Source organism: Carassius carassius, chromosome 40, assembly GCF_963082965.1.
Source record: "Carassius carassius chromosome 40, fCarCar2.1, whole genome shotgun sequence".
NCBI lineage: Eukaryota > Metazoa > Chordata > Actinopteri > Cypriniformes > Cyprinidae > Carassius > Carassius carassius.
Window position 1 is genome coordinate 19,824,588 of NC_081794.1, and position 16,238 is coordinate 19,840,825.

The 16,238-nt window shown below is 38.1% G+C and overlaps 1 protein-coding gene across 2 annotated transcripts in view; it reads right to left on the reverse strand.

Moving 5' to 3' along the window:
* Positions 1–3,610, reverse strand: part of LOC132122322 (pro-neuregulin-3, membrane-bound isoform-like) — a 154,833-nt gene extending 151,223 nt beyond the window's left edge. For both annotated transcript variants that reach the window (XM_059532430.1, XM_059532429.1), the window contains exon 1: positions 1,603–3,610. In XM_059532430.1, coding sequence (XP_059388413.1) covers positions 1,603–2,452 — 850 coding nt within the window. In that variant the 5' untranslated portion in view covers positions 2,453–3,610. The remainder of the gene's footprint in view (positions 1–1,602) is intronic.
* Positions 3,611–16,238: the final 12,628 nt, after the last annotated feature.

The window sequence follows — 16,238 nt, forward strand, 5'->3', positions numbered from 1 at the left end:
GTTCATGCAAATTAACAGACTGGAAGTGCATCCTTGTTTAAAAAAAATAATTCTACATCAATACATTTTCAACATCAATAAGAAAAGAAATGCACCAAAATCAGCAAATTAGAAGGATTTATGAAAAATCACTTTACACTGAGGACTAAAGTAATGGCTGCTGATTTAAAATGCAAAAACCTCTTAGTCCATGTCAGATTTTTCTTTTAAATGAGCATTTTTATCAGGCTCCTATGAAAATAACATGAGACAGTTTCAAAAAATAAGGCATTCAATAACTGAATGATAACCTTCTTATTGCAATTCAAGTGAATTACTGAATCTAATTATATGAGACTTTTAAAAATGCTCATTTAAAAGAAATAACCTAAGAAAGACTCAGAGATTTTTGAATCTGAAGTCTTCAATTGTCTTCTTCTTTAAAATTGCAATAATATTTTACAATTAACTGTTTTTACTTTTTTCTTTTTACTTTATAGTAAATAGCAACCCTAATAAACATTGCTCATTAAGTCATTAAAACCCCCACTATTTTTATTACAGACAAATACAGCTAACTAAATTGTAAAATACATGAATAATTAATATACATATATAAGTATAAGCGTTTATATAGCAAACTACTAGCTTGACAAAAATATGAGTAGCTTGTTGCCTGACAGCTACAATTTCAAAATAGCAATGCTGACACTACTAACAGTATTATCATACAGATATACATGGACATACATGGAGTTATATACACACAGGTTACAATGCAAATACAATTTTCCATTTGTAGTGCTCTCATATCTCTCTTCTTCAGTTCTCTCTAGTGTGTGTGTGTGTGTGTGTGTGTGTGTGTGTGTGTGTGTGTGTGTGTGTGTGCACTCCCTGCGTGAGTGTCTTAGCGTGTATCCACTGCCTCAAGTCTACCTACCATACCTACTGCAGTACTCATATCTTTACTTATCTAAATGGAATCTCCACCCTCAGACCTGATCTCCACTGACAGGACGAGAGCAGCCAGCACCCTCTCCAGCACTACACTTCCTCTTTTGCCTTCTATCTGTCTCTCCTCCTCTCACCTTGAATATCTGCTTTAGATTAGGCAAAATCTCTCTCTAACAACAGACCTACTTTAAATGGGAGAACATGCTAATGCTATTGGGAAAAACGGAAGCTGCAACACTAGGAGTCATTATTCCTGAAAACTGATATGACACAAACAGGGCAAGTGGGCAGCACCGTGTCCACATGATACAGAGAGGATACAGACAGATGAAAAACAGTCGCCTATGTATCCTCTCATTAACATGCAGAACTAATGAACTCAGCAGCAAGCACGAAGACTATTAGACTGCTTGACTGCCTCTTTTGTAATGCTGAGAAGAGAGCTAGAATAGGTATCTATCCTGATGCATAAGAAGCTGGAAAATGATTTCATTTGAAGCCAGAAAAACAATGAGACCTTACCAAATAATGTGGCTATATGAAAGAAAAAAAGGTGTTTCATAAAATCACATCATCACAGACGGTGGGACGAGCTTGCACGCACAAACATATCTATGCACCCACATCTATGCATGTATACAATTTAAATGTTTAGATGATCATACTTACGCGTCCTGAAGCGATGGTGTGGGCGAGTAGGCTTCGTTGAAGTGCCCTTAGTGGAGCGCCCATGGTTCCAGCGTTGACCAGGCTTGGATGGGGATGCGAGGGTGGAGGTCGGTTGGGTTGTTTGGGTGGTGGTTGTGCTCGTCATAATCGTATTGGTCGTCGTACTTGCACTTGGTGGCCCAGCCCGAGCAGAAGGAGATGCATTTCGGTTTCCACCCTCCCCGTTGGGTTTACGAACAGTGGTGCTGCGTGGTGTCACCTCCTTTCCTCCCGGTGGGGCAGGATTGGTGGCTCGGGTGGCAGTGGTGGTGTTGGTCAATCGCGTTCCCACTCTGTTATGCAGGTGTGGAGCTATGTTTTCTGAGCCTCCCCCTAAGGCTCCGCCACCTCCTCCACTGCTGCTACTGCTACTGGCCGTCTGGTTTGAGGACTGCCGAATTTGAGTCCTTTGCACTGTACCTGTACCCTCAGCTGCTCGGGTCACTGAACCCGGAGCCGCTGAGGATGGGGCTGAAGTGGTAGACGTGGAGCCATCGGAACCCTTGGGCAGGGCACTAGGTTTAGATAGAAAAATGGGGTCTTGTCCGATGCGATTGGCGTCCACCAGGTCAGTTGGGACGTAATCCTGCACTGAGCCCACCACAATCCATTTTAGAAGCATCAGGCTGAGGCCTAGGCCCACAAATCCCATCAGTAGGGGCACAACACAAAGCCAGGTCTGCTGGCGGGGCCACACCGCACAGGGGCCACAGCGGAGGGGCCCTGGGGCCCGGGGAGAGGCTTGTTCACCCCCGGGCTCCTCCAGGGTCATGGTCTCCATGGTGGCCCCAAGTGCCGTTCTCTCACTCATGCTTCTGGGGTTCAGGGCCTAGCCAGGAAGTAGTGCAAGCAGCGGAGGGGGCTGGGGAGGGAGCCAAAACTGGGCATCTCATTAATATTCATTTAACACTCTTCTATAGCTACAGATACATGCAATACTGATTACTCATATGAACAGTACAGCAGACATCAGCCTATATATATACATATATATATACACATATATATGTATATATATGTATATATATATATATGAACACATAAATAGTAATTCTTTACAAATACAATAAAAAACCCTAAAGCTCAAAAGACACCAATAGTCAAGTACACACTCACACATACACGCACATACAGACACACTCAATCAGGAATCAAAGAGGACTGGGTTTGGGAGAAGAGCAGGTTTTGGGAATGAGCCTCTCTTTAGTTCAGCTTCCATAGAACTGAAGGTAATTCCCAAGACACTCCATATATAGAGATGAAAAATAGAACAAAAATTTAGTTTTGCAGGTCCGTCGATGTTCTGCCCAGAGTAAAATTTTCCTTATAAATCCATGAGTGTTTGAGCGAGGGCAGCTCCCTGCTGCAGATCTTCTTTCACAGCTGCATTAATGCATCGTTCGTCGCGGCTGGCGCAGCCCTGCCTCTGTATGTGTGTGTGAGTGTGTGTGTATATATATGTGTATGTGTCTGTGTGGAGAAGCTCAGGTAGCGGCAGAAGCACAGCTCCACTCAAGGGACAGCTCTGCGTCTCTCTTTATCTCCCCCGACACGGCACTTCGTCTCTGGCTACGCAGCTTGTATCTTCCCTCTAGTCTCTACAGCGGTGCATCAGTGGACATGGGCTGCCGGTAATCCACCCCACAGGAGAGAACAGCAGAGCTGGGGAGAATCGTGTACTCTGATCAGGCAGAGACGGCTGCGAGGGTTAAATCCATCAGATCTTTTCCCAATCCCAAGCCCTTATTTCTCCCGTTCTGTGAGTGTACATCCGAGCCTCTGCCCTGCATCCATCATTGCACCAGAATTCAAAGGCAGTCCTGTCTCTGAGCTTGCTACATTCCCACACTGAAAGACTCAGACCTTGGCAGAAACACAGGCACACAGAGTGTGAGAGAAGCAAGCAGAGGGAGAGAGAGAACGAGCGAAAACGAGAGAGAGAGCGAGAGAGAGAGAGAGAGAGAGAGCAAGCAATATAATGTGCAACAGAGAGAAAGCAGAAGAGGAGGGAGAATGAGTGGGTGAGCATGAGACTGGGAGAGAGTGAGATAGGCGGCGGCGGGGGGGGTGTAGCGCTGCTCTGAAAACTGATGCAGCTGCTTTTCTTAGAGGCTGCAGTGTGTGTCTGCATGTGTGTTTTCTAGAGTGTGTGTGTCTCAGAGAGAGGTGGGGGTGTGTGTGAAAGATGCTAGTTTTAAATTTCAGCCACTCTTTTCCCGTCCTGTCCCATCCATCTTTGTTGACTGCATATGTCCAGATTGACAAACATAAACTGCTCAATGACTGTTCTTGAGCTTGTTTGTAACCAGACAAGGAAGAGCAGGGAGTTTTTGAAGGAAAGGGATAAGGGAAGATAAACATAAAGTGGAAGAAAGGAAGAAATAAAAAATGAAATGGGAAGGAAAAAAGGAAAGAAAGGAAGGGTAAGGAAAGGTTGGAAGTGAAAAAAGGAAGTAAGGAAATAAGGAAGAAAGAAAGGATTGGAAGGGAATTTAAAAAAGGAAAAGTAAGAAGAGGGGAGGGGAGGTGAGGGGAGGGGAGGGGAGGGGAGGGGAGTGAAGGGAAGGGAAGGGAAGGGAAGGGAAGGGAAGGGAAGGGAAGGGAAGGGAAGGGAAGGGAAGGGAAGGGAAGGGAAGGGAAGGGAAGGGAAGGGAAGGGAAGGGAAGGGAAGGGAAGGGAAGGGAAGGGAAGGGAAGGGAAGGGAAGGGATAAGAGGATAAGAGGATAAAACAGAGGGAAGAAAGAGAGGTAAAGGAAATAAAATAAAAAGAAAGAAGTAGGTAAGGAATGGGAAGCGGAAAAAAGAAAGGAATGAAAAGAACAAAAGAAGGAAATTAGAAAAAAGAGAGGGAATAAAGAGAGAAGAAAAGGAAAGGAAAGGAAAGGAAAGGAAAGGAAAGGAAAGGAAAGGAAAGGAAAGGAAAGGAAAGGAAAGGAAAGGAAAGGAAAGGAAAGGAAAGGAAAGGAAAGGAAAGGAAAGGAAAATATATTTGCTTCAGTATCACATCCAGCAGCAAAACTTGTTGAGCAACACAGGTAAAGTAGTTCAAATCCTCCCAGACACACCCCCGAGTGCCTGAGGGATGGCATAAGGAGAGGCTTCTGGAAGACAGATAGAGACATACTGTACAGTCTTTGTGCCATCGTAGGGGCGACTTGTCTCAAAACAGAATACTCCGGGAAAGAGGGCAATTGAAAAAAATGTTAAAATAAAAAGTATGGTAGTGACTTCTATCCATCAGATGTTGATTAGATTTTTAGATGTGGTCATTGCACTCAAAAATGTATGTGATTGTGGAGAGGCAGGGTTTAAATGCCTGTTCACAATGAGATGAACGTTGAGTGCTAAAATATGTTTTGATAAAGATTTTAATTTGAACGAACAACTGTTTATGTGTCTTTTCAGACCCACAAAAACTTCTGCATGCCTTCAGTGCAAAAGTTTTTATGGAGAGGTTTTCTAAATATTTTATTCATTGCACAGCGAATAAAACTGATCAATCACAAATCATATCAAATATAGAGAAACTGCTATTTAAAATACTGAATTTTCATTGTCATTTGTAACACACTGGTCTGAAAAGACAAACTGCATGTAAAAAATTTGACAGAATTGTCATACAGAAATTATTTTGTGCAGAATATTCAGAATTTTGTCATCATTTACTTCAAGCCTTAAGTTCCATATCAATATGAGTTTCTTTATTCAGTTGAGCACAAAAGAAGATATTTTGAGAAATGAAACAGCTGATGGTACCCAATGACTTCCATTGTATGCAAAAAAAATATTATGGAAGTCAATGGCTACCATCAACTTTTTGGTTACCAACATTCCTCTTTTGTGTTTAACAAAAGAAAGGACCTTTTTAAGTGAAAACTTTGAATGGTTGGAGAAACATAGCACACATCACCAAAGAGATGACTGTTATTTTCAGAAATATCCAGTTATTCTGATTAAACATTACAAGGTCAATAATAATCATAAAATCAAGAAAAAAATAGAAAAAAAATGTATGCGGACTATACATGAATAATACATTTAATAAATTCATTATCAGCATAAAACTCTGACACCAATTCAACATCTAACATTGTCAAAAGAAAATGCTGCCCGATTAACTTCTGTCAGTGAAGTAAACTGAACTTCTGCAGTAAAAGCAAAATGTTTTTCTTACATTATCACATCTTATACAAATAAATGGATGGGCTTCTTTCAATTTCATGTTGAAACACATTTCCGTTAAGGCTTTTTATTAAAAGATGCTTGCACCAAGAGAACTGTAAGGAGCAGAAACAAGCTTGTGAAGTTATTGTCATGGCAACCAAATAACATTATTTGCTTAAACACATTCTGCAATGAAGTATCTGCAAATTAACCAATACTGGAGAAACAGCTTCCTTTTTCTTCAGTGACACCCAATTGAAAACCACAAACCATAAAGACAGCTACTCAGAGAAAAACAGAGGAGCAGAGAAACAAAAAACCATGGTTCATTTACAAGTCGACGCACCTCATGAAATCTGGATAAACCTAGGCATCTTGCCATCTTAGGAAAATTGCATAATCACAAAATACTGTACACACACAAAAGCACAACACAAAAACAGACCACTTACCACACAATACAGAAGAAGGTTAAAGCCCTCATTCAAGCAGATCCCTCTGCAAATAATCAATAAGAGCCTTTGTAAAAACCCTTTCCTCTGGGGGGCACTAGACTGTGATCACACACCCACCATGAGTGTGACCTGGGGTGGATTTGAACACTTTTACGGTCTGATTGACAGCACTTGATTGACAGGTGGACATTTTTGCAGGAGCAGAGACAATTAAATGTGTGGTGACCTCACATAGGATCTTTGTCTAATAAGATAGGAGAAGCTCAGGGAGAAAACAGTTCGAAACTTAGAAAACAGGGCACACGGATGCCTTTGTTTGTCAACCGGAGCACCAAGGTGAAACAAAAGAGTGATTGACAGGGCAAGAATGAGAGAAGAAGAGAAAGGCAGGTACATTAGATGAGAACAAGATACCACAAGTGGTGCAGTTCCTTACGTGGAGGATGCAATATTTACATAAGGCATGCCGTCATCTTCAACACCTGATGACATGAAGTCAATAACTCATTTAAGAGCACAGAAATTCTTCTTCACTCAGCATTAGTTTTGAGAAGGAAAAATCTTGTTTACAAAACAATTCTACATGATTTTGAGCCTCAGTAACCGAGACATGGACTGTGTAACATCATGAGCACAATATTCCCAATGTATTGAATCTCTTTTCCTCTGCAGAGCAAATGAAACCAATACCACTGGAATAGACATTGTAAATGACAGGACTGTCAGTATACATCTAAACATTTATTTGTGAGTTACCGCATGGATTTAAATAGCAAGCGGGTTCTATAAAAGAATGTTTGAAGCCATTGACAAAATAAAATGAAAGAGATTGTGCCATTAAAGGAAGGCAATCCTCTGTTGGATTAATGTCTTATTAGTCTGTGCAATGGAGTAATCACTTTCTAACTGGTCATTTCTTAATCTTTGGTTGCAGTTGACCTTGAATTGAACTGGATCCATCGTTTATGGCGAGCCTTGCCAGAATAACATAATTGCATTCGAGAGATTGGAAGAGATTCCGTCTGTTCAAAGGAAAGAGTCTTTTTTGCCAATGCACTTGAGACTGGACTGAGATCCACCCACATTCACATAAACCCACACATGTACATACACACGAGAAAACAGAATGCATTTTCTGTAACATACTGGTGGAAAAAGCTTTTTAAAAGCTTTAAAAATGGTAAATACAACATGATGCACAAAATATAAGCTGCCCAGGCTTGGAAAAAAAATAACAGAAATAATAATATTAACTGTATAGCAACTTTCGTACATTACAGTTTTTCTCAGTCACTTTGGTACATTTCTCAGATCAGAATTGAAATTCTCAAAACTACCTGTTCAATTCTCACATCATTGTGTCACATTGTGCACATCAAAAATGCAAATGCTTTGGTACATCCATGCAAATGATTATGTACAATTCTCTGTTGTTTCCTACATTATCAGTTGCTAATGTCATGTTGCTCAAAATGTATTATATCGTTTTCTGTGCAATAGTCTTACCCCCCAAAACATCGGGTCTTTAGTTCATCGTATAAGTCATTAAATGCAAAACTATGGCAACATTTTGTATGACAGTTACTGTATTGAACAGTATGCCATATGCTTACAGTATATATCCATATATCCATTTCAAAAGTACAAATTTACACATTACTGTATGTGGGATATTGATTGAAAGAGACTGGATAGAATTCCCAGTTACATTTTTACTAGTGGTCTGGCCAAAAAAAAAAACCTTTACAATGTCATTGTGATATAGAAAAGGAAAAAGAAATATGGGCACAAAGATGAAAATAAGTCAATTGTTAGAATTTGTAACTCTTGTGTTGTCCTCTGTCTATACAGTATAAGCTTTCTAACTGAAGATTCATGAGATGAACCTTTGAGCTATTTCAGAGAAATGGTTTATCATTGGTTTATCATCTACACTCTCCTCATTAGTAAATATTCACTTGCACAATTCATGCCAAATTGACAAAAAGTCTAATAATAATGTGTAAAAAAAAAGAAAAAAAAAGTGTGTTTGGCAGTTTATGACAACTAGATTAACCATTTTGCATTTAATGACTTAAACGATGAAGACCCGATGTTTTGGGGGGTAAGACTATTGCACAGAAAACTATATAATACATTTTGAGCAATATGACATTAGCAACTGATAATGTAGGAAACAAAAGAGAATTGTACATAATCATTTGCATGGATGTACCAAAGCATTTGCAACTTGTTCAAAGAAATGAGAAACTGCTTTTTTGATGTGCACAAGTGACACAATGATGTGAGAATTGAAGGTAGTTTTGAGAATTTCAGTTCTGATCTGAGAAATGTACCAAAGCGACTGAGAAAAACTGTATCAGACTTTTTGTCAATCTGGCATGAATTGTGCAAGTGAATCTTTACTAATGAAGAGAATGTAGATGATAAACCAATGATAAACCATTTCTCTGAAATAGCTCAAAGGTTCATCTCATGAATCTTCCGTTAGAAAGTTTATACTGTATAGACAGAGGACAACACAAGAGTTACACATTCTGAAAATTGACTTATTTTTATCTTTGTGCCCATATTTATTTTTCCATTTCTATATCACAGTTTTTATACAGTATTATCATTTTTTGGGACAGACCACTAGTAAAAGTGTAACTGGGAATTCTATCCAGTCTCTTTCAATCAATATCCCACATACAGTAATGTGTAAATTTCTACTTTTGAAATGGATATATGGCATACATAAGCATATTGCATACTGTTCAATACAGTAACTGTCACCCAAAATGTTGCCATAGTTTACATCAGAGCATCCCTCCAGAGTACACTGTTATATTGACAACATGACTAGGCAATTTGACTGTCTTATCTGTAAACTATGACACAAGGACTTGTCATTCGATGGCACTGACATGTTCATTGACACAGATATTTATTTATATATTTATATATATTGAGTGATTAACTAAGGATTTTGAGCAGGAGACTGGCTTTTGCAGGTAATCCATGGTGTTTTGCTATTTGTACGAGTTGTTTTGAGAAATGCACTTACTGTTTTGCAAATTGTGAGTTTGATTCGAGAAATGTACCAAAGTACAAGGTACCAATGTACCTGAGAAAAACTGTAAATGCATCTCAAAATGCTTTAAAATATATATATTGTAAATTTATATAAAAGTAACAAAAGAAAAATAAAAGCAACAATTAAAATATATTTAAAATTATTCTTAAGAATAATAAGAATAAGAATAAGAACATTATGTTTATGACAACTTAAAAATAGGGCCTACCATTGGTTGCTGAAAATTTACCAGTCATAAATGGGTTATATATTGTACAGGCATGAAACTGTATATGCATTATTTAATCTAAAAACAGGCAGAACAAATTGGGCAAACATATCTAATTGCAATTTGCATTAATAATAATAATAATAATAAAAATAATTGTTTTCAAACTTTTAAACCATAAGGCTTTTATTTTGGCCGAAAACTGCAGGGAAACTTCACATTTCATTATATATTTATACAATTACAATGCACTCACTGAGATTTGATAATCGGGCCAAATCATGTTACATTCTCAGGCATAGCTAAACTTAATAACTGGCAAGAAACACTGTTTCATATGGTCACCAACATTTATTTTTACTCTCATTTGGTGCTTGGTGAGTTTTAAATATATATTATATATATATATATATATTATATATATTTAAAAAAATGTGAATGCTTGGAGCTTGAATCTAATAAGGTCTCTGCTCTTGGATCTTGTAAGCACTCTAAATGCAGAATTTTGGATCAGCTGTGGTTAAATTCAATAGCAGTTTCAAAATGTGGTTTAGTTGTGACAAAAGTTGCATCTAATTTCAAACAAGTAAATACATTTTTATGAAATATTGTGTTAGACTGCAATATGAAATGATTTCATTGCAATATAACAATATAAGTTCACTCTGTCCCTTTTGCTCAGGAACCTCTTAATCAAAGAGCCCTCTTAGTTAATGATGTCACAATGAGCCGCTGGGGCAAGAGGCCCTCTAATGCATCTTCAGAGAGTGCAGTTACCATGGCGGCTGTGAGTGACAGATTGTCACGGCAGCTGTAATAGATGCCTGTCACTAAGGATTACCACTCTCCTGAATTAAGAAAGAGTGCTAGGAAGAGTAGCCCTTTTGAACGAGGGCTTTCCTCCTTCAGCATCAGAGTGAGAGATAAAGAGAGAGAGAGAGAGAGAGAGAGAGAGAGAGAGAGAGAAAGAGAGAGAGAGAGAGAGAGAGAGAGAGAGAGAGAGAGAGAGAGAGAGAGAGAGAGAGAGAGAGAGAGAGAGAGAGAGAGAGAGCACTCCATGCAGGTTAGAAACAAGACCTCGGACTTGAAAAGTCTGGCTATTGTGTATATGAGTGTCTCACAGTCCAGAATAAACATGCACCGAAAAGTGTACACAATCAGATGTACAGAGCATTCACAGAAGCAAACAGAAACAGATATGGGGTCTCTCAAACTGTGGTCTATGTAGAGTTTGAGAGGCCCAGCTGGTATTGGCGAGATCAGCATGAGGCAAAGATGTCCAGAGAAGACACTATGGAGGAGGGGACACAATCTGCTGTAGGGAACTAGCAAGCACTGACCATTTACAACCAGCAGGGGTCAGGCATTTTCATCTGAGACCTAATAATCATCATTTATACAGACAGACAGACAGACAGACAGAGACAGACAGACAGACAGACAGACAGACAGACAGACAGACAGACAGATAGATAGATAGATAGATAGATAGATAGATAGATAGATAGATAGATAGATAGATGATACATAGATAGAACAGAACAATACATATAGATAGAACAAATGACTGAACAATAGATTGAACAATATATAGATTGATAGAGTGATTTATAGATAAAGATTGCCATCTTTTTTTCTTCCTTCAACCTGCACACACATGGCTCTGGTCTCCAGTGACTTATCGACGTGCAGCGTACCCATCTTTTTGGGCCATAGTGGTGAGGATGGATCCTCCCTAGAGAACTCCTTCATTGGGCCATAAATCCCTCTTACACTGAAAGGCGGCTCTATCGCTTTCCAAGTTGACAAAGTCTATTTGTCTCTTCTATCCCTCACTCTGGCCCCTCCCTTTTTCTCTCATGCCATCTCTCGTCTTCTCTCAACACTGATTTTCATTTATATGCTGTTGACTCAGTTGGTCATACCCTCATGCTGAATTCTCTTCGATTTAGCTCTGACACTCTCTCTGACACATCCGACACCCCTCTAAATCTTCCACTGTATGACTCTGAGCCTTTTTACAGTATCACTTTTATTATCCTACTGTGCCAAACAACTCATCTATAGAAAATTTGTTAGATCTTGTTTGGGAGAAAAATTGCAAGCTCCATGTGAGAGAAAGCAATTGGATTTGTAAGGCTGTGTCCTCCAAAGCTTTGATGGGCAGCAGCATGTACCATTCCATTTGGTTTCCAGATTTACTCCCTAAAGATGACCTTAATGCCTTCTTTTTGCTGATTTCAATCCAACGAATAAAAAGGATGAAAATGGTGCTACACTGCACAGTTTAACAAAGAGGTCTCAGTAATTAAATGCATAATTAATTATGACTCAGATGCAGATTTTTTGAAATGCTAATGCCCTGCACTGTCCTGGCACCATGTGTGCATGACAATATTTAGGCCTTGAAATGGATAGTACATCTAAGTGCAAACAGCAGACGACTTAATAGAATCTAATTATACTTAACGACTTTGTTGCAGCGTTCAAACAATGATATATTAACATTCATAAAGACGTTAAATGACACTATACAAAAAGAATAGATGTGTGCTGTTATGTTTGGATAAATGAACCTTATATCTGAAAGGGGAAAGGCTATAACTCAATCTTTCAAAAAGCTGCAACAAGAAAGACTTTTATTCATGAGGTGCCTTTGAGAATCATTTCATAAACAGGAAGACGGTTTCGCAATCTAATGACCATTGTTCCCATTTGTGAACGTTTCTGCATACATTGCTTTGGTTTCGTTATTTCTCTGTGGAGCTGGTAAATTGTTGTTTTGTGATCATCGACTAAAGTCACCGTAATACTCTGTGAAATGTGCTTTAATATCAGAGCCATTCCATGTGCCTTAAAGAATCCATTTATTCGGTGTTCAAAGAGACATAATTTTCTATTTATCATAGCTGGAATGTGTTTTTAGTGCAGATACAGTTCAAGGTCGCTTCACGAGCTATATAACTGTATCATATAACTATATCCCTTCATTACTTTTCTCATGAATAAACATGGCATTTTGATAACTAAATATTTAAGGTCTAAAGATTTTGTTTCCCGCCAGATGTTGGGTGGAATTAGTGATTTCTTTGTAAGCAGGCCTGTTGGGTCTTGAACAGCACCAAAGCACCTTGTTTGAATAGACAGTGGCCGCAGTCAACAAACAAACAAGCAAACAAACATGATGGTAGCATGTACACTTTTCATCATAGTAAACAAAAGGTAAACAGAGGCTGTTTGGTATCACATACACAACTAAGTATGGGTCATGATCATCAATCATTTATAGGGCTAGGGCCCTATGAAATCCATTTTATTTTTACCCAAATTCCATTTTCAGTTAAAATTTTTCTAGACTTTGTTTTAATGTTTAATGAATTTAATGTCTAATGAATTGAAATATTAAACAGCAATTTACTACATATATAACAAAAATTAATTTCAAGGCCCTATGAAATATTTTTTTTTTTCTCAAATTCAGTTCTATTATTAGCATATTTAATCTCCAATAAATGTTTAATAGTTTTATTGAATATTAATAATCAATCTCTAATTCATTTTCGGCCACTAATTTATATATATATATATATATATATATATATATATATATATATATATATATATATATATATATATATATATATTAGTGGTGGGCGTAGATTATTTTTTTTAATCTAGATTAATCTCACTGTGATCTTGAAATGAATCTAGATTAATATAGATTAAAATGGCTCATTCAAATTCTGCTGAAGGCATTCAGAATATGTGTGTTACCCAAATAAAATTGACAAACAGTAAGTCTTTGAGAAGGGGTTTATCAAGCTCGGTTGTGCATTAGAAAAGGGTCTCATCTCCTGTATCCAAAATGCATCACAATGTGCTTGAAAAAGCTGTAAACTAATTCCACATTGCACAAGGTGCAAACAACCTTACGCCTGTTTCACACATACTCCGTCTGCAGTGTGTATGCGGTGCATATTTTTTTACGCACCCATGTTAACAGATTCCAATTGCATTCCAGGAGCGTTGCGTCTGCAGCAGTGCAGCGATCGTTTACGTACCAGGTAGCGAACTGCAAATGCGTCCTGTGTGAAAGCACATCGAGTCCATGCTGCACCACATACGTAACGCACACGGACTGCATACGCACAGGAGTATGTGTGAAACAGGCAGTAAGCAGGACCGTAGCTGGGGTCAGCGGGGACCCAATGAAGGTTGTACCAGTGGGCCCTGTTTGATATTGTTTAATTTGTATGTTCGTTTATTTTTATTTATTTGTGTTATTTACACAATGTTTACGTTTTTTTTTTTCAAGTTTGTAGGTGTTAAGGTACAGAAACCAAATAATTAAATGTAAATAGCACTGGATAGTATTCAATGTAAAAATGAAATATACAATCAAACCTACATTTATTCAGACACCTTCAACATTTCTCACATTATTACAGTTTTGCTATATATATATCAAAAATTATATCTGGTGTCTGAATAATTTTTGGTTTGACTGTTAAAACTACAAAGTAATTCAGTCAAGAGCAGTGAGTGATTTTCATTTTCATTTTCTTGGATTAACATTACAGCAGCCAGTAGCTAAATTAGGCGCGGTCACTTTAAGAGACGATGAACATGTGTCATAGTAATGCAAAGAAGACAAGTCAAATACTTTTTAAAACCTTGCACCCACTTTACCCATAATGCAATTTAGTAACTGTGTGACAACATGGAGGTAATTTATCAGCTTACGAGCAGCTTCCTGTGAGCTACAAAATAATTTACACTTCTGTTTTCACATATGTAGTAGTATTCACCAAAACGCACTTAAAGGTAGAGTTAGGTGTATTTTTATGAATTCTCATGTGCCGTACTGTATGTCACTATTGTGGCACAGTTATGACAACAGATCTGACGGAAACATTTTGTTATTGCCCAATGGCAAATTCCTTGTAGATTGAAAATGATTACGGCTGCTGGCTGATTTTTAGTTACACCGTATCAGTCTTCATGCAGAAATGTTTAACCTTAACCGAGTTGCAATGTTAAGATTGTGAAAGAAAAGCTAACGTTACCATAATTAAATAAAATACCACCCAAAAGTAATATGGTTTTGGCTATTCAAATCTAAGCCTCACTGTTAAATGACATGTTCAAATCCCTAGCAAGACAAGCTCCTATCAGTTTGATTTCAAGCATTCGTGGCAATATGAATAAGATTTGAATTACCGTTTAATTTGTAGATGCAAGACCAGATGGATGTTGATGAAGAAAACTTACCGATATGCAGCACATCATCTAAATTGTGTGTCCTCTTCTGGACAATCTCCTATCCAAATAATGGTTCTCGAAGTCCCTCCAGGAGTTAATAGCAAATTATTTCTGTATTTCTTAAAGTTGACCAAAAGCAGTAGCCTCAATTTAAAAATATTAACGTTGTATCAAGCTTCTGACCATGCTCCAAATTCCCCAGTCAACATGCAGTTTCCAAAAAATACTGTATTGTCCTGTAATTTAAAACATCAGCATAGTGTTTAGGACCTCTGTCTTGTTGTTCCAGGTTAAGCAGCCCACAATGCATTGTGAACTACAGTACTAAACTGTTTAACATGAAAACAGTATTTTAGTGTTGAAAATCGGCTGTAAATTTACAGCAATTGCTTACAGTGTACTTGTTCGTTCAGGTGCAGGAGGGACTTCTAGGAGAACTTCGCAGAAGAGAGCTTGGTTCAGTGTCGCTGTCCGTAATATGCGACTCTGTCTCTGCGTGCGCACCGAACACAGCGCGCGAGTAACAAGCTACTCTGTTCAGCTATTCCGCGTCTTTAATGTTTAAATAGACAAGCGGTAAGGCTTAAAAACACGTGGAAAAGTTTATCTTTCGTGACAATGCACAGCAGTGGCCCGTCAACTGTCCTGAGCATCTTTTAAGGCTGACCTCAGCCAGTCGGTTATATAAAATATCAAGGTGAAAGTGATCATAGCTTGCTTAGTATAGACCCAGCTCCCAACCCAACTTTGAGAATAGATTAACGACGATATTGTTTTTATCGCCCGATAAGAGTCTCACGTTAACACAGCACGTTAACGCCGATAACGGCCCACCACTAATATATATATATATATATATATATATAAATTTAACATTTTTCTTCTAAATAAATACCAGTAAATATTCCTTTTTAAATATTTCACTTTTATTATTAGTATTACAATCTTAACATTAAGTAACATTTCTGTTACAATTATAGGGTTCATATAATGTTGCTAAAAAAAACATTATTTTGTGTAATTGGTGTAATGAAGTGTCTTTATGTGGTTTAAAGTAAAAAAAATAAAAAAATTCCACACACTGTACATTATTGTTTCTCCTCTATGCCCCGTGTCGATTTTTTTTAAAAAACTCGTCGGTCTGAAAAGTGAGGTGTGCTCTGATTGGCCAGTTATCCAGTGCTTTGTGATTGGTCAAATGCCTCAAGCATGTTACAGAAATGTTACGCCCCTTACCATGTCCCGGTTAGAACACAGGCGAGACAAGACAAAAACATTAAAACCCATTAAACAAGGCATCCAGTGGGGACATAATTATGGATTACATTGACTTATACTGTCTTTTTACGCATTGTGTTGCATCGCGCCATGTAAACATAAAACCATGTGATCAGAGAAACGACAAACAACAAGCGCTACTCTACACTGCTC